Below are 23,820 nucleotides of genomic sequence, written 5' to 3' on the forward strand. Positions count from 1 at the left end.
TCTAAAGCCCATCTCCTAACTGTTAGGCCACGGCTGCCCCACCCCTTCCCAATATAATGGATCTGTGTCCCATGTATCTGGATGCCCCGTGTAGCAGGCAAATTTGGTTTGTGACCATAGTATGGCCCTTGGAGGACTTTTACGGCCCTTGGAGAAAGTGGCTCCTCGAAAAAAAAGTTCCCCACCCTTGGTTTATGCGCACTAATCCCAGAGAAGACAAGCTGACATGTTTTGGCCTAAGGAACGAGTGGTATGGTTGGTGGGATGCAATCTATTCTTTGTGCTTCTGTGCTAAGTAACCAACACTGATTATATTGTTGTCTGGCTAATGACACACAGTACGTCCTCCCTTTTCTATCATGATGGCATTACAAGTTTACCTTTAAATCTCCATTTACAAAAAGTAAAAAAATAAATAATAATAATAATAATAATAATAATAATAAAAATGCTTGGCAGCCAGTGGAGGAAAGCAGGGGAGCTCCCCATGCATTAGACAGGCAGAGTGGAAACAATTCCAGAAACCTTTTAAAGCGGCACCGCATCAAATTATACGCCCGCCTGCCCCAAGGCTGTAAATTCAATTAATAAACTAATGTGACAACTCATTCGGATTGAGCTCTGGAGTGGCGTGTCTCCGTCTCGCTCACTGGAACAACAGCAGTGGTTGAAAACAAAAGAACCCAGATGTACTGTATGTAGCCTGTACCCGGGGACAGATTAAGATGTCTGGGAGCCCCTAGGCTACAGGTTGCTGTAGGCCCCCATGAAAGGCAACTTTCATTGCAAAATATTACATACATATATTTCCAAAATTCGCTGTACTGCAATCATGTCCGCATACTCCATAATAAGAAACTACTTCAAACACAGTTTGTGTGTCTTATCCAGCCGAATAGGCCTATGCAAAGTTGTAGAGAGAGAGTGAGGAATTGATTATTACTTTATCAGGGGGGCCTCCATGACCAGTTATGCATAGGGCCTCTTTGCCATGTACAGCCCTGTCCTGCTCGTGTGATAAAAGTCATTTCAGACTACGGTCAGGTATGCAAAATATCGATTAATTAATTCATTGCCTTATCGATCGACTTACAATTAATTGACAAGAGCCGTTTTCCCCCTGAAATCTCAATGTTTCTAGAAAAAAACCCTACTAAATCTACAAATTTAAATTAAGTTACATTAAAATGACATCTATTTAAATTATTTAATCCAAAGGTGATTTACATATTCCCCCAATTCAGACCCCTCTTCACACGCACTCTTCACATGCCCATTTCACCTAGGTCTCTTGTCAGTTGAATTGGTGATTAATTGTGATTAATGTTTTTTAATCGATTAACGCATTAATCGTTTGCATCCCTATTTCAGACCATTGTTTTCATGATAGCCTGATGACAATGCCAAAGAAGGATGTGCCGAACATTACAGATCTTAAAACATAGTGCGCATTCAGGACACATGACACACTAATGAATGTGTCATGATGATTCTGCAATAGTTTGTCCACCAACTGCTTCCTGTGGTGGTTTTGTAGGCGAAGGTCAAGATCTTATGCTTGATTCGAGCCAGGCCCACTGACGGCTTGGGCCGGGGCCAGGACAAGGTCATCTGAAAGGACCCACTCCCAATGTAATGAAGACCCAATTCTGCCCCACCCCTCTCTCACATGGCCCAGGACTACTGACCCATTTGACCCCACATCCCACCTCTAAAGGGTGATTTAACTTCACTACACAGTAAAATATGCAGTGTTAATTCAACATTGTTCTGAGCATATAAGGTCCCACTCAATTTAGTGTTAAATTCAATTATTTGAGTGTTGAATTAACCTTAGGGGCTATTTTTGAGTGTTTTTGAGGTTTTGCACAATGTCTACTTAAATGGTTCCTGTGCCTGCATACTTTGACCTATCATGAAGTGGCTGGTATCATTTGAAAGAAGAGACTCTGTAGAATCCACAGGAAGTGACAGGAAGATGTTGTGATGTACTGCCAAGGACTTACAGGGGTTTGAACATCTTTTTTTCTGACAGGCGGTTTTAGAAACTCTTGGAAATTACTACATTTCAACAGTTTAGCTGATACATTTTGCCTTGGAAACAAATTTGATACTTACTCACAGGTCTACAGAAGCTGTTTGTCAAAGTTGATCTTTTTACATCTATATATGACCTTTCTCAAGACAATTATGTGTGGATATGCACATGCGTTTTGCCATATGTTTTATTGTAGACCTTTTGATTAGTCAAAATGCACCCCACAAATAAGGTCTCACTGTTCAAGAACAGTTTGAGCTAGAAGCCTCATGATGGTCTCAAATGAACGCTTATCCCTTGAGATGTTCTACAGTCATCTGACTTAGTCGGATATGCCTTTTGGGTAGTATTACAGAGATGTTACTGTACAGTACTGTACGGTACTGTACACTATGTACAGTAAAAACATGGGAAGAAAGGGGCATTCTTGAGCAGATTTGAGATTCCTCTGTCTCTGGGTGTAACACAGAAGAGCTATATGACTCATTTGAAAACCTGGACTCTAGACTATCATTCAGTCTTTGAATGGAGTTTCTAGCTCTTGCTTTGAGGGAGCTGCAGTCATTCAAAGCAAATGAGCCAACACAAAGCTGCGTAAAACAGGACCTGCCTACTTCTCTTCTAAGGCTTGTCTTTCAGGGTAGGAATGTCACAGAGCCACTCCAGTGGTGCCTATGTAATCAGCAGGGTCTGGGGATCATGTGGAATACCATTTATCATATTAAATATATGGAAGTGTAGGCAAAAACAGCACAATTCTTGAGAAAAAAAAAACATGATCATTTTTTCCACAATAAAGTGGTTTAGTTTGAGTGGAGTTGTACAACTTGTGGTTGAAGTAGAGTAAAAAAAGAATACACTTTCATAAACCTTGGATTGTAACAGACATTTTGAGACCATGATGATAAGGATATGTTCATGTTTGGATGTCCACTCATCCTAGGAAGGTAGGGAGACATCAGGCGGGGGGTGCTTGGGGGGGTCAAATTTGAAAGGTGACATTGTGTAATAAATTGATAATAATGCACATGAAATATGTTCATATCCCTGTATAGTAGTGCTAGGTGTGTTCCTGAGATTCTAAGCTTTCCAATGATATATAATGTTCCTGGGTTTATTACACCACCTGGATTTTAAACAATTGCGGAATGAAGATCAAGTTCAAGTTCAAAGTCATTCGGGTCGCCCCCGGGTCGCCTGACAGTCAAGGGGTTTTAAGACTTACCAGAGTTGAATTTAACACTATTTCGGAGTTAAAGTTTACCACTAAAATCTAATGGGACCATTATTTGCTCAGAATAGTATAGAATTAACACGGCAACAGTCACTGTGTAACATGGGCCCTTCTGGGTTGCATGTCATGGGTAAGCGGTTAGGGCGTCAGACTTGTAGCCCAAAGTTTGCCGGTTTGACTCCTGACCCGCCAGGTTGGTGAGGGTAGTAATTAACCTGTGCTCTCCCACATTCTCTTCCATGACTGAGGTACCCTGAGCATGGTCGTCTCGCCGCGCTGCTCCCTTGGGGCGCCATTGAAGGCTGCCCCCTTGCACGGGTAAGGCATAAATGCAATTTCATTGTGTGCAGTGAGCAGAGTTCACATGTGTGCTGTGGAGTGCTGTGTCACAATGACAATGGGAGTCTCCCAAATGGGCTTTCTCATGAATGCAGATGCACCTCCAACTTCAGTCCGCAGATGCACCTCAACACTCTGGACCCTTTGTAACGGTTTTCTTGCACAAGTAGGTAGGCCTGCCAGGAACAATGCTGCTTGTTTACTGTATGTTTAGAATGACTAAGTATAAGTGTTTTCACAACTCTGTATTTCACAAGACAATTCTGTATTTCACAAGACACGAGTCCCTCCCTCTGCATTAGGTAAAAATAGCCTACAAAAGGGCTCCTCTGATCCACGGTGCAGACAGAGCACCCCGTCCTCACAGAGTGAAGATTTAACACTGGACAACAGCCTGTAGCCAGATCAGAGGGACAACAAGTGTGTGTGTGCTGCTGCTGCTGATGATGATGACGATGAATAAGACTCCTGGAGCCGTGCTGATGGTGCTGTGGCTGGGTCTGCTGCTGGTGACAACAACAGATGCTGATGACATCGACCAACTGGAGCTCAAGTACATTAGATCTCAAGTACAAGACTTTGAGTCCCGACTGCGAACCAGCGAGAAGAAGACAAGAGATCTTGAGAATGAAGTCAAAAGGTTAAAGAAAAACAGTGAAGGTAAAGAGTGCTACTAGTATTTCCCTCAATTTCTTGTGGTTAGATTTGTTTGTTTTGATTCATACAGTTACCATTGGGACATGTCCAGTTTGAACATCATTGTACCCTGTTTGTGTGTTTGTGTGTGTGTGTGTGTGTGTGTGTGTGTGTGTGTGTGTGTGTGTGTGTGTGTGTGTGTGTGTGTGTGTGTGTGTGTGTGTGTGTGTGTGTGTGTGTGTGTGTGTGTGTGTGTGTGTGTGTGTGTGCGTGTGTGTCGCAAACTGAGACAGAGAGTCAAAGAGCCTTCCTGGAACTGAAGAGGGAGAAAGAAAAGAGCAGGGTGGCCTTCTCTGCGGCATTGTGGGCAGGTGGAGATGGAAACATCGGACCATCCCAGGGCACAGCTCCTCTGGCGTTCAGACACGTCATCACCAATATTGGCAATGCCTACAATGCAAACACAGGTATTCTCATACAGTTCGCAGAGGTGGAGATATTTCCTAGACATAGAGCTAAAGATATTTTACTCAGGTTTTTTTTGCTATTTTGGGGGGGTTGGGCATCTTTTTTTTTACAATCAGATAGTTTGAGATCATCAGCTCTTTAAGGATTTTCAGGCAAGGTCAGCTGTAATTCACCAGAACATTATTTGCTACTGCAGAGTTCAAAAGTACAGCACAACATCTCTTTCTTCACACTGCTCTTTCTCCACACGTCTCTGTGCCACAGGGATCTTCACAGCCCCAGTCAGAGGAGCCTACTTCTTTGTGGTGTTCATATTTGGACATAGTGGCACACGTGCAGGCGTCTCCATGCAGAAAAATGGCGAGCACGTTGTCATTGCATATGGGGCTCAGGCACAAGGTGATGTGAATCCCTCTAATGGAGTCTCTCTGCTGCTGGAGGTGGGAGACGTGGTCTATGTGAAGCTGTGGAGGCAGTCGTGGGCTCGAGATAGCGTGGACCACCACTCCACATTCTCTGGTCACCTGCTCTTCACCATGTGAGGACAGTCTGGGTTCTTTCCATTATCCTAACTCCCATCCTCGACCTGTGCTTGTGGCCTTGTGATTGAATTCAATATCTCGAGAAAGCGCAATTCAAATTTTCTCATTTGCAACCGAGATGTTGAATGGGGAAAAGCCCCCCTAAAGTTGTTGTGGCTAGGCTGACAACGGGGAAACTGTATTGTTTTCTCCACGGAGGTGGGGCGTCAGCAAAGCCTGAGGCCACATAAGCACAGGTTGAGGACGGGAGATAGGACAATAGACTGTACCCACAGGCTGCTTAGCTGTGTAATGGAGGATGTGGAATGATGTATGGAAAATAAATGGCTGTAGCAAATACCAAAATGTATATCGTATCAGAATAAAATCGCAATTTATCAAACCTACAACTTGAAGTCCTCTTTTCTGTCGCCAAAACAAGCTCCTAATCTTTACATGTAGACCCTCTTACAAATGTGTCACGACTCACGAGTATATAACCTATAGAGATGATATCACAGCTGACAGGACAATTAGGCCTAATTTTCAATTACCTGACATACAGTTAAAGCAATAGACAATGGTGAATATTATCAAGAATCAAGAATCAAGAGCTTTTTATTGTCATTGACAAATAAATTTGACAACGAAATTGCGTTTTAGAATACACTGTACATGTACCCCAGGGCCGCTGCTCATACGAGCGCCGCCACTTGTCTTACAATCAGCTAACTCTGCACTGGTTGGATCAAGTTTGTGGTGGGTCCTTGTTGGGTTTTCAGTGTTTTTCAGTAACAGCACAGTCCGTCTATCTCATTAAGTACAATGGAGTAAATGATGTAACAGCTATGTAATGATATGTGCTAGTGTTACACCACAAATGTACTTTTACTTTTACTTCTGACACCTCTGCTATCTTTTACTACTTTTTAAAACCCTGCTGGAAACCAGCAAAATGTACAGCATCCATCGATGACCCAACTGTATACCTGAACACCAGGGGTATCAAACATAATGTGGCCCGCCAGATGGTTCAAACCGGCCCCAGACTTGTGAAGAAAAACTAAGAATGTCAATATAAAAGGCCCATTACAAAATGTAATTGAGATTTCAGGTGTTAAATACTAGGAAAAAAGTCAATGCTCTGTCAATGCTCCTGATATAGCTCATTGCCATCCACCTCAAGATGGACTACAAATGCGATTCCAATATGAAGACAAAATTTGCGATACTTCGCAATTATGTTACTGGTCAGGCCCAGTTGAGATCAAATTGGGTGTATGGCCCGTGAACTGACAAGAGTGACATGCCCCCACCTCAGTGCGCTCACATGGTGGCCATGTTCGCACAGTAGGCCTATGTAACGGAGGCTAGCAGAGTTGGCATGGAAAGTTAGTAAACCTCCCTCCCGAAAGCCTAATGCAGTGTCGATGCCGTTGGGCTGGGGGACTGGTCCTTTAGTCCAGCGGTATTGTACTGTGCCTCCCATTTCCGAACCGATGTAGCTAACAAGGTCGCAGGTTTGCGCACCGAAGAGGACGAACTGTGCGACCTCCATAACAGTGGTGCCGTGACCCGGATGGGAGTGAGGTTTAAGGGGGAGAGTGTAATAGAGGCTAACTAGCAGAGTTGGCGTGGAACGTTAGTAAACCTCCCACCCGAAAGCCTCATACAGTGTCAATGCCGTTGGGCTGGGGGACTGGTCCTTTAGTCCAGCGGTATATTGTTTATAAAGAGGGCACCAGTGAGGTATTGCCTGCACTGCCCAGGGGCACCGCATTGGCTTACGTAGTAAGGTCCTGTGTGTACTAACATGTCTATTGTGGGGAGAGTGCAGTCAATTAAAAAACTTAGTCGTGTTGCAACACTTCACTTCTTTTTGTCAATGCGTTAGCAATATTTACTTTAGAATTGCCATCAGTGATGTGTGGAGTTCTCTTATGACTGAACGCAATGAAGGCAATCTACTGTTGCTCATCTTTTCAAATTAGTGTCTTTTCAGGAGGACGGTATGTCTGTAATAGGACCGTAATCGGCCCATTCCTTAATGTTCTGCCAGCCCACCTTCAGCTCTCTATCCCTTGCATGAGGATATGGCTGCTGTTAGAGAGAGGCACGCTTTTCGTTTTGATTAAATTTTCATCTTCTTTGGGAGAAAAGATGAAAAGTTTTCTGCGCTGGCATGTCTGCTCGGGCCCGACGCGTTACAAAGCGGAGCTCCCCTCCTCCGTAATTAGCTTCCCGCCGCGCGGACGACGGCCTCCCTCACACCGCACATGCATGCACGCTCGGTGCAAGCGCACTACCATATTCCTCAACTTAATGTCTCCTGTAAACAGACAGACGGATCAGTTTCCCTTCAAAATAATTCCCCAGTCTTGCTCAAGAGCCATTTCCGTTAGACGGGAAGATGAGCGGGGAAAGAAGTCAGGCTGGAGATGGGGCTGGATTTTAAAATGCTGCTTATTAATAAATCAGCCGCTTTGCTCTCAGTGCAACAGCGTGCAGCCTTCAAGGGGATGCCTCTAACTCGGCAGATGGACCTAGGGTTGCACAATTAATCGAAAAATAATCAAAATCGTGAAAAAATAGTGAAATCGAACTCGTGATTTTAATAGTGATTTAATCGTGGCAATAGTGACCTACTTTTGAGAGCGTCCTTGAAGCCAGAACATACTGACAGGCTGGTGTTTCTGGCCAGAAATCTGTCCACTTAAGTTTCATGCTATTGCCTTTACATAATTATTACAATTAATTTTATTTTGCTCATCCCTTATGTAATTCATTCTTGGTTATATTTCATCTTGTTATAATTTTCAAAAAAATCTGCAAAAATCAATAATCGTGATTAATAACCGTGATTATGATTTTGACCAAAATAATCGTGATTATAATTTTTTTCCATAATCGTGCAGCCCTAGATGGACCTATCTAGTTTATTCATATTTCCCTATACCAAGGGCATCAGAGTAAGGGTGAAAGGGGACTGAGTTACCGGGGCCCTTAGTACACACAAGGTGTGTGTCTGTGTCTGTGTATTTGATATGATTGTGTAAATGGGCCAGAGTCGAATGGGCAGCTTTTTGGACATGTTTGTGCTTACAGGAAAAAAAACTCTACTTTCCAGTTCGATGTCATCAGATAGGCCTACATTATGTGTAAAGATGCATACCCATGTAACAATCATTGTAGGCCTAGGCTATAAAATATTGTTATATCAGTCCCAAAATGTTCACGTGCTCAGCATCACACTAATTAATGCCTGCTCATTGCATGAGGAACGAGTACAGTAGCCTACATCTGGCCAGCTAGCAAAGTACACAGAAAGATCATTTCAATCCATTGAACAACCTGCAACAAATCTACAGAAATACCTGCCCAATGCCCGTTTTTGACAATTTTTACTCGCAGACGGCCATCCCAAGCAGCCCAATTGGGCGGGTAACTGCCCGATCTGGCAACACTGTTTACACATATAAGGATGCTTTTCAATACGCACTGGATTTGTTCTCTCATTTACATATAAACCGAGTTTTAGATTGTGTCAAAACAATGTATGTCAAACAGTGTATGTCAAAACTCCAAATTTAAGAATCTAAAAGGCACTTGTCACAGTGGAGTTTAACTTTTTTTCATCTAAATATGTTGTGTTTATACATAAACGGTTTTAAAAAGATCTCCATTTTCAAACAACCATGAAGGATATGTGTAAACGACACCTTATTGGTAGTCATTTCACCACATCAGGATGAATGCATATTCTCAGGTAATTTTGGAGCACTAGACTCACAACCTGCCCCATTATATATACTGAACTTGGGAAATTGTGTAATATGGGAGAAAAAAAGCGAATTGAGAAACAACACATCTAAGCAGCTGGCTAGATGTGGTTGTGTTCTGTTTTACCAGGTAATGGGAGTTTCAGCAGTGGGTAACCTATGGCTTGTGTTGTGCATTGCATGGTAATGACGGTAGGAGTGATGGCAGTGATTTATCCGCATGCTTGTAGCATCATTATCTCCGTCTGACGATGACTGGCCCTTCCTGTCATTAATTAGCTGAGCCATAAGAAAGCCCATATGCTGCACGGCGTCAGACGGAGTGCTGTGTGTGTGTGTGTGTGTGTGTGTGTGTGTGTGTGTGTGTGTGTGTGTGTGTGTGTGTGTGTGTGTGTGTGTGTGTGTGTGTGTGTGTGTGTGTGTGTGTGTGTGTGTGTGTGTGTGTGTGTGTCTTTCTCTCTCTGACACACACACTGTATAATGAGAAGTATGGGCTTCAGGGCTGTCATTGTGAAAGATCAATAAAGCAGAATAATGTATATAACAGTGACACAATGCATTTTCAGTTGTCTATGTGGCAATGGTGACTATGGTGGCTATGGTGACAATGATATTATGCATGTCATTTAGGGTTGGGAGGAATTCCTGGTTAATGAAAATAATACCCAAGAGATCTATGGCTCATTATAAACTTGATGTTAGCAGAATAGCAATGACCAAGTCGTAGTGCATTACACCAAAGGCCCTGTGTTCCACTGGTGGAACACTGTGCCTTATGGGGATACAATAAAGTGTTGCCTTTATAAAGGTATATGTCAGTGAAGGGTGGCACTGGAGTGAAGCCGAAAATGCAGCTGTTATACATATGAACATTAATCAGCAGTGAGAATTGGGGGTGGGTGGGTGGTGGGTGGTTGCATGCATCCCAATTACACAGCTGACTTCCATAAGCTCCAGGAACAATTTACACCAACTTTCAGCTGACTCTTCACATCCATCCACCCGAAAAGCCCCAGCTGGACCGACAGCACAAGGGCAGAGAGTAGTGAAGTGAGTGAAGTTCCAAAAGTGCGCACTTAGCAGAATTCTCGAGGGCGATTCTAATTTTCCTCCAGGAACACTTTATCTGGCATTATTTAAATGCAAGAAGACACCAATGCAAAATCACTTGTGGGCTAGGAGCAGTGGGAGCAGTGAGAGCCTGTGGTCAAACGTCGCCCTCTAGTGGGCACTGGAGGTTTGTTCAGTGGTAGAATGGTGGTACGCTTACAATGATATTCTACCGTTAGAGCTACACAGTATGTCCACAATGTTCTCTCTGGTTCGATTTGCTTCAGTCCTGCACCACCTATGACCACCCAAAAAAGAAGGGTTATGTATACAATATCAAGGTTATAAATACACTGCAATAAAAAAGAAAAGCCATACATATATCTAGGCGGTGTCAATAGACCTTTATTTATTGGCCCAATTAGACACTACCACAGTAACAGTAGGGGTTTAGAGATTCATTTTTAAAATCAATAAATAAAACTTTGTTAGGTGGCTAACATTTATAAATACGTTCATCCAACATGGATTTTTAAGATATACTGATCTCATCTTACACTGCTACTCGTTGAGACTGGAGGCCTAACTGAGATAAGCCAAGTCTCCCTTGGTGTCTTCCCCAGTGCACTTGTGTTGGTTGAGGCTTCTCTGCGAGCAGAAGGCCTTGTTGCAGCGTTGGCAGCTGAACTGCTTCTCGCCGGTGTGAGTCTGCATGTGGGCCTTGAGGTTGTTGGCCTGGCTGAAGCTCTTGCCGCAAGTGGCGCACGCGAAGGGCTTCTCACCTGTGTGGACGCGCATGTGGCGCTGCAGGTTCTGGGCCAAGCTGAAGCTCCGAGCACACACCTGGCAACACAAATAACAGACATGAAGCACATACACATGCACGCACACAGACACAAATCTGACGACACAAACAACAGACAAGACAGCTGAAACACTGGCAACAAAAGTAACAGAACTGAAGCATGCACTCATGCGCGCGCACACACACACACACACACACACACACACACACACACACCTTATGACAAAAACAACAGGCAAGACAGCTGAAGCTCCGCATTCACATCTGGCAACACAAACTACCAATCTGGGATCCGTTTCTCGATTCTTGTCGTTGCTAACCGTCTTAAGACTGTCTTAAGACTGTCTTAAGACCGTCTTACCATTCCCTTGGATTTAGTGGTGAGCGTCGCTGTCGAGAGAGAGTTGAGTCGCTTGTACAAAGGACTTTGCTAACAACGATAGCAAAGACGCTTTCGGGAAACAGACCCCTGAATCTTTGCGTACACAACTGGCAACACAAACGACACACAGCTGAAGGGCTGAGCATAAGTGGCAACATAAACAACAGACATGACACACACCTGACAACACAAACAACACCACAAGACTGCAGATTGAATGCTGCAACCTTGCAATGTAATGTATTATAATGTAATGTAATGTAGGCTACTTGATAGGTGTGCGGCCGTTCTCCAGTGTGCAGCCAGGTTTAGGCTGCTCTGCTTGGTGATATATTATATTATAATGAAATGTAATGTAGTGTTTATGTATATGACGTCTTACATGGTGTGTGGGCTTCCCCCAGTGTGCACCAGTCGTAATGTAATGTAATGTGATGTTATAAAATGTACTAGTATGTTATGTCTATCTTGGCAGGTGTGGGGGCTTGGTAATATATTATAATGTAATGTAATGTAATGTAATGCAGTGTAAAGCAACATTATGTTTTGCAGTGTAATGTAATATAATATAATGCAGTGTAATGTAATTATGTCTTGGCTGGCGTTACCCAGCCAGTGTGCACCAGTGTAATGTAATGTAAATTACACTACACTAAAATACATTACATTACATTACACTGGTGCACACTGGGTAACGTCCACACACCTGTGAAGTAAGACGCGTCATATTGTATTACATTACACTACATTGCACTACACTACGTGCAATGTAGTGTAATGTAATACAATATGACGCGTCTTACTTCACAGGTGTGTGGACGTTCCCCTGTGCGCAGGTCCAGGCTGCATTGCATGGTAATATACGTATGATGATGTAATGTAATGTAATGCAGTGTAATGTAATATAACACGCAGGGGCGTAGGCAGAAATAATAAAACAGGTGGGCCCAGAAAAAATCGGACGGGCCCAACCCGAAAGCGTATAGATAGATATTATAATATTGTGCTCAAAAATTATATTTTGAAATTGAAAAATCATGGAAATCTCAGAAGATGAACCAGACTTTTGACAAAATTATTAATTATCGCTCAGTGCTATGCCATTAATTATAGTTCCATGAGGCAACAGGTGACTGTCAAGTGTGAATGGGGTGGGCTTGGATGTCAAGTGGGTGGGCCCAGGCCCACCCAGGCCCACCCATGGCTACGCCTATGGTCACACATCTTACTTGACAGGTGTGTGGTCGTTCTCCGGTGTGCACCAGTCGGTGCAGGTCCAGGCTGCTCTGCTTGGTGAAGGTGCGTCCGCAGTGTGGCTGGGGGCAGGTGTAGGGCTTGCCCTGGCTGTGGGCCTGCCGGTGCAGGTTGAAGTAGCTGCGGGAGCTGTAGCCCTGGCCGCACAGCTCGCAGGTGAAGGGCTTGGTGGCGCGGTGCACCTGGCCGTGGGCTCTCAGGGCGGCCGCCGTGTGGAACTGCTTACCGCACTCGGGGCAGGGGTGGGGGCGCTCCGACACGTGGGTACGCTGGAGAGGAGGGGAGGAGGGAGGTGTGGGAGAGAGAGAGAGAGAGAGAGAGAGAGAGAGAGAGAGGGAAGGAGAATGAAAGATAGGTAAAGGGTGAGACAGTCTGTGACAGAGAAAATGGCACAGGTTATCCATTACATAATTTTTCATTGAGAATGAGCCTTTTTCATCGGACGTCAGACACCTTGGAATCGATTTCAATGTATTCGAAGCACTTGGCTACGATAGCAATTAAAAATGTCATAAAATAACCCACAAAACAAATCCAAATAGTAAAATCAAACGTTGAATGCTCAGAAGGCCTGACCCCCTCTTCAATGGTACCAGTCCTCAAGCTGCTACAACAGGCTTCTCCGAGATGGTCAGATAAATAAAACAACAAAAAAACATTTTGGGAGTTGTGGTCAAAATAGCTCCTATTAGATGACTGTAATGTTTTCAGAGGCTTCATTGTCTCTCTCTCTCAATGCCTGGTGGACCGTCCTTGACTGAAAATGCCCCGCCCGATTTCCTGCCCCAGTCCAGCCCTGGGGAGGGGTAAGTTACCTGGTGTCGTTTGAGGTAGTCTGCCGAACGGAAGGTCTTGGGGCAGGCGGTGCAGGCGTAGGGCCTCTCTCCACTGTGGATGCGCAGGTGAACCCTGAGCGCGTGCAGCTGGCTATAGCTCTTCCCACAGGTATCACAGATGAAGCCAGCCTCACCTAAGAGAGGGCAGAGTGGTGGCACATTTAGCCCCCTAAACGGGATGTTTTTTAAACCAGAGATTTACATAACAAGTCCGACAGGCGGACAAATATGCATCCAATGGTGCCAAAGATCGTGCTTTTAGCCGATTTAAAGAATGTGTTTCAGAATTCAGACAGACAGACGGACGGACGGACGGACGGACAGCCAGACATACCCTCTAATAGAGGGTCAGCACTCTTCAATTCTTTTCTTGTCCAAAATGTCTTTTTGCATTTTTGGTGCAGATGTTCTCCTTTTTATTTAGAAGTTTCTACTAAATCCTGCACCTTCGCAACAGATGAGCGGTGACCCTTCATTTAAACTAAAGTTGGTCAGTGCCCACAGGAGTTATGGGAATTTTTAAAATTTTGGGATTAGACCGTTTGCATTAAACAATAGTCCATCCAAGTCACAAGAAAAGATAGCGCTGCAGTAGGCTTTTTTTCCTACTTAAACAGGAAGAGAAAATAATAATGGGGGAAAAGCTAAATAACTTCAATAACCTCCCCTCTTTATCCCTGTTCCCAGTAAATTCTAAGCTTACTAAGCCCAAAAATGATCATAGGAAGGTTTTCCGATAACATTTTCCAAACAGCATGATTGCCCTGCCTCCCTTGGTGTGCTAATGGTTGTTTGCTTTCAGACAAAGTGGGAGGCGTGCCAAATTCTTAGGGAACTCAGAAACAATATTTGTACCTGTGTGAGTCCTCAGGTGTGCCTTCAGGTGTGTGGCCTGCGTGAAGCTCTTCTGGCACAGGTGGCAGCGGTGCGCCTTCTCCCCTGTGTGCGTTTGCTGGTGGCGCAGCAGGTTGGGCCCCAGGCTGAAACACTTCCCACACACCTTCAAGACAAAGGCAGAGTCACAGTCTGCTTAATTTCTTAAAGGATAACTTCTGCCAATTTCAATATGCTGTTGTATTGCTCACACTACCCTTGTCAGTGCCCAGTGAGGCTGCATTTTTCGAGTCAGCCCTTTCCAAGATCTGAGCTATTCTAATGGGGGCAGATATTGTTTACATTCAAAATGTTCTTAACATAGGCCTACTCCAAATATTATCCCAAAAGGTATCACTGTTTGTTAGTGGTCTGCTGATGTTGCATGACCTTTTGGATGTTATTGGGAATAAATCAAGATGGGTTTTTTTTTGGAATGTAAACATACACCTGCCCCCATTACAATGACCAGGATCTCGGAAAAGGCTGAAGAAAAAAAAAACCTGAAAAGGCTGAAGAAAAAAAAAATCTTCTCAGGTACTGACAAGCAACTGCATGTTGAAATTAGCAGAAGTTACCCTTCAATGTTTTCATGTGTACTAGATAAGGGTGAAAAAAAGCATTGAGCCATTTTTGGGGGCTCAGACGTCAGGTCATGCCCATAAATTAATGAGAAATTGGTGGGTGGTATGCTGCAATGAATACGGTTCTTAGATAGTCCACTAAAAACAAACAAAAAAAATCCATACAATAGAGCCACTGCTAGTGTGCTACTGCTAGTGTGCTACTGCTGAAACGTGCGTCACTGACCCATACACAAAAATGACTATCATTATCAAGGCTCTAAATAAATCTAAATATTGGCTGGTACAAAAGACCAACTTACTAACCACTTTGACCCATAATTGGTGTGTGTGTTTGGCAAGTAAAAAATTACATCTACAAGCCATTTTGCCTGGTGATGAAAAAAGTTAATTTAGGGCTCTAATTATCACTATGTGAGGGACAAAGACAGGTCAGGCATTAAAGAGCAAGACGGGGAAACATATTATATAGTAAATAGCGTTATGGTGGTCTAACCCATCATGCTGTGACTGAAACAAGTGACACTGGACAACTTCTAGTAATGAGTTGTAACCCACCTAAATACCACCAAGTGCCATTGGAGTACCAACCTCACAGCTGTAAGCCTTCTCGCCGGTGTGTACACGCTGGTGCACCCTGAGAGCACTCTTCATGCTGAAGCTCTTGCTGCACCTGTTAGCATTACATTACATTATATTACATTGATATTACACTACATTACATTACACGACACTGCATTACATTACATACACTACCTATATTACACCAAATCAATAGATAGATAGATAGATGTGCATCATCATTACATTGCATTACGCAGTGCTTTTATCCAATGCCTCTTCACAAAGGGAGCATACACAGCAACATGCACAGTGTGGTGAGGTCCAGAGCACAGCAACATACAGGTTATACAGGGAAATAAAGAGTACTGGAATATACAATACAAACAAATACAGAGTACAGCAAGAAGTCATACAGCTGCAATAGAGAGTCCTACAGCAATTGTACTGAGTATGTACAGCGTACATACACATAAATGTAATACGTTTTGGACAGGGCAGAGGAGTATATGTGACAAGGAAGAGCACCAGAGTATACAGCAACGAACAGCATATACCCGCTTTTTTGGCTAGAACGCTCCACCTTGCTTTGGTTTTTAAAAAGCGCAGTGTAGAGTAATGTAATGTAATGTAATGTAATGATCACCTGTCGCAGGAGTAGGGTCTCTCCCCTGTGTGTACCCGCTGGTGGCTCTTCAGGCCGCTCTTCTGGCTGAAGCGCTTGCCGCACACCTCGCAGCCGAACGCCCTCTGGCCCTCGTGTACAGTCAACGCATGTACGTTCAGGCTGCGGCGCGCCGTGAAGGTCTTCCCGCAGGTAACGCAGGTGTGCGGCCTCTTCCCGCCCGAGGACAAGGACAAGGACGCCCTGTGGCCTTCTGCCTGGTGGCTCCGCAGCTCGGTGGCATTGAGGAACACTGTGGGACACAGCCGGCACCTAAAGTCAAAGCCAAAGGGTACTTTAAAAAAAAGCGAGAAGGGAATGCTTCACTGGCTCACTTGGTCTTATCCAAAATTGTTCTTTGCCCCAGGCCCTCAGATTTCCTAAAACTCCCACTGGTGATGGGGTGTGTTTGGTAGCCTGGGCGAATAGCCGACTGTTGACTCCGTCAATCAGTCTGGCAAAAGCCATGAGGAATCCGTCTCCGTGGACGATGGGAGATGGTCTGATCTTACTCTATCATTTAAAGTAATTGAAGTTCCAAACTCAAATTAAAACCCATATTGTGCTTTATTAGCATGCCTGTTACGTTATAGCGTCGCAAAAGCATACAAATAACAAAACGAAAGTGAATATAGTTACCAGTATCAATCAGTAACGGAGCTCGCGGGTGAGTTCTACGTCACCACTCTCAACTGTTTGCTGATTGGCGAAACACTGAGAGAACCGAGCTCGAGGCTTTTGCCAGACGATGTGCGGAGCCAAAATCTTTGGGTGGAGTACAGAGGATGGCGTCGCGAGGCTATGTGTTTGGTGCCCTCTATAGAAAATTTAGTTTTTTCCTGTTTTCCGAAAACCAAAAACAAATGACCTAAGCAATTATGCTAGCAAGCTGGTGATATGTGCAATAGAGTGCAGGTGTAGTATGTAGGTGTAGTATGTAGGTGTAGTATGTAGGTGTAGTATGTAGGTGTAGTATGTAGGTGTAGTATGTAGGTGTAGTATGTAGGTGTAGTATGTAAGGTGCAACGGTGGGTGGGTGGTGTCTTTGATGATGTTCATGCTTCTCTTGGAGCAGTGTGAAGTACACAGGTCTTGAATCACGGTTCCACGGTTACAGGGACAGCGGTATTACTATTTGGGTAGCATTTGCTACTGCTAGTAGACCGGAAATGCAGCGGGAGGTTCTGCATAGTCGCGAACACTAGGTAGCGCGTTGACCATTGGCAAAAGTATAGAAGTCAGATTGGTGCCATCTTAAGCCGGCATATTGCTGCCGTCTATCGGTGACCAGGCAATACACACATTACCCTGATAGTGGCATTTATGAGAAATATCATTATACAGGGCTAAGACGTTGGCTCCCAGGTTTGGGCCAAACCAAAATGATGAACACAGCATCTAGTGTTCATATCTATAGTATGGATCATGACGAACATTGTAATAGGCTGGGTTAGTGGGTGGCGTAATGAGGTAGATACTTCACCTGAACTGCCTCTCGCCTCGGTGAGCCGTCGCCCAGTGCTGCTTGAGGGCGCACCTGGCCGGGAAGTTGAGTCCACACGGGGCACAGGTGGGCGCCGCCGCCTTGGTCTCCCTGCCCAGCAGCGCTACCTGGTGGCCCCTCAGGTGCGACTGCGTGCCGAACACCTTGCCGCAGTAGGTGCAGCTGTAGCGTCGCTCCCCCTTGTGGACGGTCAGCAGGTGGACGTTCAGGCTGCACCTGGCCGTGAAGCGTCGACCGCACTGCCTACACCTGAACGCCTTCTCACCTGTGTGGACCACCTGGTGGGTGACAAACATGGCATTCATGCCTACGTGAGTTGGAATTGAAATGATTAAATATAGAAAAAGATTAATTCGTAATTTTATTTAATGGTTAAAAGGTGCACTGTGTAGGATGGTGGTCAGAAAAGGTATTGCAATTATGCTGCCAATTGAAACTGATTGATCTTTTCATGAATGTTTACTATATAATGAAGTAATATTTACAAGTATGACCAAAGTACAGTAAGTTTTGCAGTTAAAAATGTCAGCAGGTGGACGCCTTTGTACCTTTGTGGGCTACCTGGTGGAGCGCAAACATGGAATTCACAGAGGCTGGAGCACACTGCAGCTTAGTGTTTGACATTTACTTCGAGCAAACACCCAACTAATGTTTCTGTGTTGCTACACCTTCTACAGTAGAATTCATACCCATGTCAGCTGAAATTGAAATGTTTTAATATAGAAACAGATTCATTTGAATTCATAATTTCATTAAGGGTTTTATTCCATTTTTTAAATTTCAAATGAATAATTTTCAATGAAGAAATGTGTAAATCCCTCAGATGTGCCGCGGAAAAGTGGCTGATAAATAAATTATGTAATAATACATATTTGTCTAAACTGATAAGTTAATGCTAGTCAGTGGAATCTTTCATCTGCCATTTACGCACAATAAAGTAAATTTAGGTCACCCCAGTAAGCTGCAACTTCGAACATAGGTCGTGTGACCAAATGTGTTACTTTTCTAAGCTTGTGTGATATCGGATGTGATGCCATGTTACCGCTTGTTGGTTTGTGCCTTGACATTTTATATGAATTGAAAGGGTGCCTCCTCTAAAAAAAGGTTGAGAGACACTGGCCTAGTGGTTAAAGAGATGCGGGTTGCAGGTTGGAATCCCACCCTTCTACAATCTCACCCCATGGTTGAAGTGTCCCTGAGCAAGGCAAATAACTCCACCTTGCTCCAGGGACTGTAACCAATACCCTGAAAGTGTCAGCTAAGTGTAATGTAATGTACACACCTGGTGAGCCTTCAGGTTGCTCTGCTTGCTGAACACCTTCCCACAGCGGCCACAGGTGAGGCCAGGTGCTGGTTCTGTGCCATCAGGCATCTGGGCTCCTCTGCCGGCGAGGCCTGGTGCTGGTTCTGTGTTTTCAGGCTTCTGGGCTCCTCTGCGGACCCCTCTCGGCCTCCTGTGGCTCCTTCTGAGGATCTCCGAAGGGGCAGTCTCGGTCACTGTAGTGGTGGTGGTGGTAGAACCCTCTATGGCAGTGAAGGTTCAAACAATTATAGCAAAAAAAAGTAGTATTCTCCATTATCCTAACTCCCATCCTCGGCCACTGCTTGAGGCCTTGAGCTACGCTAACGCCAGACCTCCAAGGAGAAACAATAAAGTTTCCGCACAGTCAGCCTAGACACAACAACAAGTGTTGCGGGGCTTTTCCCCATTCAACATCCCAATTGCAAGTAAGAAAATGACCTTTGAATTGCACTTTTGCGAGGTATACTATTGAATTAAGCTTCTGTTGTTAATGACGTCTTCACAAGGTCACAGGAACAAGGGAGGACGGCAGTTAAGATAATGGAATGAACACCTAGGCACCGCACCATTAGAAAAGCTGTAGAACCAATGGTTTCCAGTCAAACCAGTTCAAACTTGATAATTGCAGGATGGACAGATTGTGAATCACGGTGCGCTGCTAACAATTTGCCAGGCAAAATGATCGTCTTATTTGCTAGGAAAAGTCACTCAAAACGTCTGTTTTTCTTGTGCTCAACAGGTGATTCAAAGAGTAGGCTATGAATCTTCTTTATTTGGCACAATAGGCTAGTATGGGATGTTTGCAAGAATGAACAGTTTATAATGGAAATGATAATAAATGGCCAGCCAACATCAGCCAAATCATCTAAACGGGAAAATACATTGTAATACCATAGCCTACAAAGTGTGGCATATCAAAAAAGAGTAGAACTATTAGTTATCTTGCCTGTTGTTGCTGCTTCCCTGACAGCATCTTTCATCTGAGGGCCAACAGAGTCAGAGAAGCAGACCTTTTCAGTCACTCTGTCATCTGCTTCCTGACAACCCAGGGATGCATCTCCAAGTTTAGTTTCAGCAGACTTTGTCTTTGCCATCTTCTGCACCAGTAGCAAGATTTTGTCTGTGACATCTTCTGACAGCCTCTCGAACACTGAGCACAGGACCGTCTGTTGAAAGACCCAAAATGTGAAGAGCTTCATTACCTCTAGTCTTACCGCATCATCGCTTGAGTTAACATTCAACAAAACTGAACTTGGATCGAAGGACAGTTCAGTTGATTGTTGACAGCTGACTGGCAAAAAAATGCATGTTCTGATCAATGTATGCCACTGTCTTCTGTTTGATGAAGCAACATAAGCAAAGGTAACCAAACGTCAAACTCACTGTGCGTTTCCCCTTGCCCAGCTCCGAATCAGTCGAATGACCTGTATCATTTCTGGATTCTCTACAAAGCGCCTCATAAGAAGTCAAAGTGACGCCTCCGTCAATTAACTTGCTTATTTCTGCAATAGCTGTTTCAACAAACACGCGTATCACTGCAGCTAACTCTTGACGAAAAACGTCATGTTCTGACATTTCTTGATTTTTTCCCCTCTGCTCCGACCAGACTCTAGTAGTTGAGTTTTGTAAACAGTGGAGTATACACTGTGAAGCGCGCGACAGTGGAATGTCTATTCAATATCCGCCAATCTGATTTATTGTCAAAATAAAAGTTTTCAATGTTGTTACACTACTAGCCTGCTATACCTACAGTTGGCAGTTAGTAGAACAATCAATAGCCTACAATAGCCTACACCACAGATACTCTAGGAAGACTGCACCTAATTTTGTTGAACAGAGTATGCCTACATGCTGCTTAAATGGGACCAAATGTTATCTGAAACAGAGTTAATTTGAACTCTTTAATAGTTGGGCTATAACACTATAATTTCCACTGTGTAACTTTATGGTCTGGATTTATTTTTATTTCATATTTCATATATGTTGGTATTTATTTAGGCCTATATTTATTAAATATTATTTTATTTTACTTATTAATATAGCATATTTATTACACATTATTTTATTTTACTTACCTACTTTTATGTTATCAAATTTCTAATAAAAGTAAGAATGGTGACCCCCCCCCCCACACACACACACACACACACACACACACACACACACACACACACACACACACACACACACACACACACACACACACACACACACACACACACACACACACACACACATATTCTGGTCACACTTCTGTTACACAGATGGCTTTTGACCATCATTTAGCCTAGTTGGAAAGCTGTTCGGAAAGGTTGCCCACCTTACCTTACCTTTGTCTCATTGGCCAACAGGCAGGTACAGTAGAGCTTGCTGTAGCAGCCAGGTGGAGGAGAAAAAGCTCTATTGCTCTAAGTGCTGTATGGCAGATAATTTAACACTCATTGTCATGTCAGCAGTGATATAATCTTTAATATATAATCATGAAGCTTTTATAAGAGGTCTACATGTGAAGATGAAGAGATTGTTTTGAGGACAGAAAAGAGGACTTAAGTTTGATGAATTGCGATTTTATTCTAATACAATATGCAGCATTTACAGACCTTTTACATACTTCACTCCACATCCTCCATTACACAGCTAGACAGTCTGTGGCTACAGTCCATTATTGAGTAGTTCCGTCATTTAATTACACTTCTGTCATCTTGCAATGCCATCATGAGGCCAGAGGCTGGACTGGCCATACCGGACATTTCCCGGTGGGCCCTGCACCCTCGTGCAGGGGCCCCTTTACCCAAAAGTGGCTGGCCCTATATTTCTCCCCCAGTCCAGCCCTGACAATTACTGTCCTCACATGGGGAAGAGCAGGTGACCAGAGAATGTGGAGTGGTGGTCCTTGCTATCATGTATCCATGTCTGATCCCACCGCTTGACATGCACCCGATCTCCCTCCTCCAGCAGAAGAGAGACTCCATTGGAAGGTTTCACATCGTACTGGGGCTGATACGCGTATGCAATGACAACGTGCTCGCCATTTTTCTGCAGAGAGACGCCTGTAGGTTTGGCGACATTTCCAAATATGAACACCACAAAGAAGTAGGCTCCTCTGACTGGGGCTGTGAAGATCCCTGTGGCACAGACACGTGTGGAGAGAGAGCAGTGTGAAGAAAGAGATGTGCTGTGGCCTACTTTTGAAATCTGGCTAAGAAAATAATGTTTTGGTGAATTATTAACAGTTGACCTGTCTGTTGCCTTAAAATAAAGGAAGAACACTCCACCTTATTTCAAAAAATTGCTATCCTATCTGTAGTTAAGCTCTGGTAAAATATATAAAGCTCTTTAAAATTAATTAATATAATTCCCCAGAGTGCAAAACGGCTGTTTAATTCCGTCCACTAATAAACTTAACTGTGATAAACTAGTGATAAACTATGCTAATTGTGTCTATCTAAGTGCTGAACTCATTGAGAAGAAAATTATATATTCATTTGAAATTCGTGGCTGGTGATCTGAAACTTAATCTTACAATAAGAAAATATAATGTATAAAATATCATATAGGCCTAAAATGCCCAGAAACCTCCAAATAAATACAGTATATATATATATATATTATGTGTAGTATAGTAGTACAGTATATATATATATATGAGTAACATATCTTCATATATATCAACTCCTTATGTGGTTACCTGTGTCTGCATTATAGGCATTGCCAATATTGGTGATGACGTGTCTGAACGCCAGAGGAGCTGTGCCCTGGGATGGCCCGATGTTTCCATCCCCCTCTGCCCACAATGCTGCAGAGAAAGACACCCTGCTCTGTTCTTTCTCCCTCTTCAGTTCCAGGAAGGCTCTTTGACTCTCTGTCTCAGTTTGCGACACACACGCATACACACACACGCGCACGCACGCACACGCATGCACGCACAGGATAAAGTGACGTTCAAGCGGGACATGTAACTGTATGAATCAAAAGAAACAAATGAAACCTCCAGAAATGAGTTGAGGGAAATACTAGCATAGATGTTGAGATTCTTTACCTTCACTGCTGTTCTTTAACATTTGGACTTCATTCTCAAGATCTCTTGTCTTCTTCTCGCTAGCTTGCAATCGGGACTCAAAGTCCTGCATTTGAGATCTAATCATGTCATCAGCATTTGCTACAGTCACCAGCAGCAGACCCAGCCACAGCACCATCATCACGGCTCCAGGAGTCTTAATCATCGTCATCATCATCATCATCACACACACACACACACTTGTCCCTCTGATCTGGCTACAGGCTGTTGTCCAGTGTTAAATCTGCACTCTGTGAGGACGTGGTGCTCTGTCTGCACCTTGGGTCAGAGGAGGCCTTTTGTAGGCTGCATTAGCTATAATTTGGCACAATACATCTTTTTGCGCTTGGACCCTGTGCTTGGACCCACCTGTTCAAACTACACTAAATAAACTAAACTAAAAAGGCAACTGGCAGAGAGCCACTTGTCACTGTCACAAGTGTCATCACGTGATCCTCACTCCCACAACCTCTTGGACCTTCTTGATTATTTGTTTTGGCCAGCTGCCATGACCTATATGCAGCTGTGTTTGGGAAAGTCTGTTTTCAGATCCCGAGGGGGACGGACTGCGCGGAACCACCTCAGTTACACATGCCATGATTATTCTGCAGTATGTTGCCACCAAACAGCTAAACTATTCTAGTGTTATTGTGGTAAATGAGCAGTAGGCTAGAGAGCTTTATCCTGGCAGGTCACACAATTGGCTGTCACAATCATAACAATAATCAGATACTGGAATAATCGTTTATCTATAGTTAATCATTTTTTACGTGTTTACATGCACCTATGAAATGCAATAATGATTTGGTCAGTTGCAAGTGTTGGGTTTCCATCCTGTGTGTGACAGTAAAACTTTAATTTATTTGCCTTCTTTAAGATTCTGAATGATAGAAACCCAATAAAGGCATTGCCTTGAAGAAATCAGAATATTT

General features: G+C 43.8%; 2 protein-coding genes across 3 annotated transcripts; both read right to left on the reverse strand.

Annotated features, from left to right (window-relative positions):
- Window positions 1–10,464: 10,464 nt before the first annotated feature.
- Window positions 10,465–20,773, reverse strand: LOC134441575 (oocyte zinc finger protein XlCOF6-like). 2 transcript variants are annotated; one of them, XM_063191949.1, is made up of 10 exons: window positions 20,215–20,773; window positions 19,778–19,997; window positions 18,811–19,052; window positions 17,508–17,806; window positions 16,007–16,297; window positions 15,391–15,472; window positions 14,198–14,342; window positions 13,322–13,476; window positions 12,482–12,775; window positions 10,465–10,908 (listed from the first exon to the last, which is right to left on the reverse strand). In XM_063191949.1, the coding sequence occupies exons 1-10, from the start codon at window positions 20,404–20,406 to the stop codon at window positions 10,648–10,650; spliced, it is 2,181 nt and encodes a 726-aa protein (XP_063048019.1). In that variant the 5' UTR covers window positions 20,407–20,773; the 3' UTR covers window positions 10,465–10,647. The 2 variants fall into 2 exon arrangements, with proteins under 2 accessions (XP_063048019.1, XP_063048020.1); XM_063191950.1 differs by having other exon boundaries at window positions 19,778–20,308.
- Window positions 20,774–21,081: 308 nt separating this feature from the next.
- LOC134440733 (complement C1q-like protein 4) lies at window positions 21,082–23,173 on the reverse strand. The gene is made up of 3 exons (XM_063190835.1): window positions 22,871–23,173; window positions 22,520–22,693; window positions 21,082–21,956 (listed from the first exon to the last, which is right to left on the reverse strand). Exons 1-3 carry the CDS (start codon window positions 23,070–23,072, stop codon window positions 21,679–21,681), a joined length of 654 nt encoding a protein of 217 aa, XP_063046905.1. The 5' UTR covers window positions 23,073–23,173; the 3' UTR covers window positions 21,082–21,678.
- Between the last annotated feature and the right edge of the window lie 647 nt (window positions 23,174–23,820).

Source organism: Engraulis encrasicolus, chromosome 24 (genome assembly GCF_034702125.1).
Source record: "Engraulis encrasicolus isolate BLACKSEA-1 chromosome 24, IST_EnEncr_1.0, whole genome shotgun sequence".
Lineage (NCBI taxonomy): Eukaryota > Metazoa > Chordata > Actinopteri > Clupeiformes > Engraulidae > Engraulis > Engraulis encrasicolus.

Bases quoted from the DNA above. Each gene is read 5' to 3' on its own strand.
- LOC134441575 (XM_063191949.1), bottom strand. From the start codon at position 20,406: ATGTCAGAACATGACGTTTTTCGTCAAGAGTTAGCTGCAGTGATACGC. The intron at 19,053-19,777 runs GCAAGATAACTA...TCACTGCCATAG, and splicing joins CAGGGAAGCAGCAACAACAG to AGGGTTCTACCACCACCACC. The intron at 10,909-12,481 runs GTAAGATGTGTG...TTGTGTTGCCAG, and splicing joins AACGACCACACACCTGTCAA to GTGTGTGCTCGGAGCTTCAG.
- LOC134440733 (XM_063190835.1), bottom strand. From the start codon at position 23,072: ATGATGATGATGATGACGATGATTAAGACTCCTGGAGCCGTGATGATG. The intron at 22,694-22,870 runs GTAAAGAATCTC...AAACTGAGACAG, and splicing joins GTTAAAGAACAGCAGTGAAG to AGAGTCAAAGAGCCTTCCTG. The intron at 21,957-22,519 runs GTAACCACATAA...TCTGTGCCACAG, and splicing joins TGCCTATAATGCAGACACAG to GGATCTTCACAGCCCCAGTC.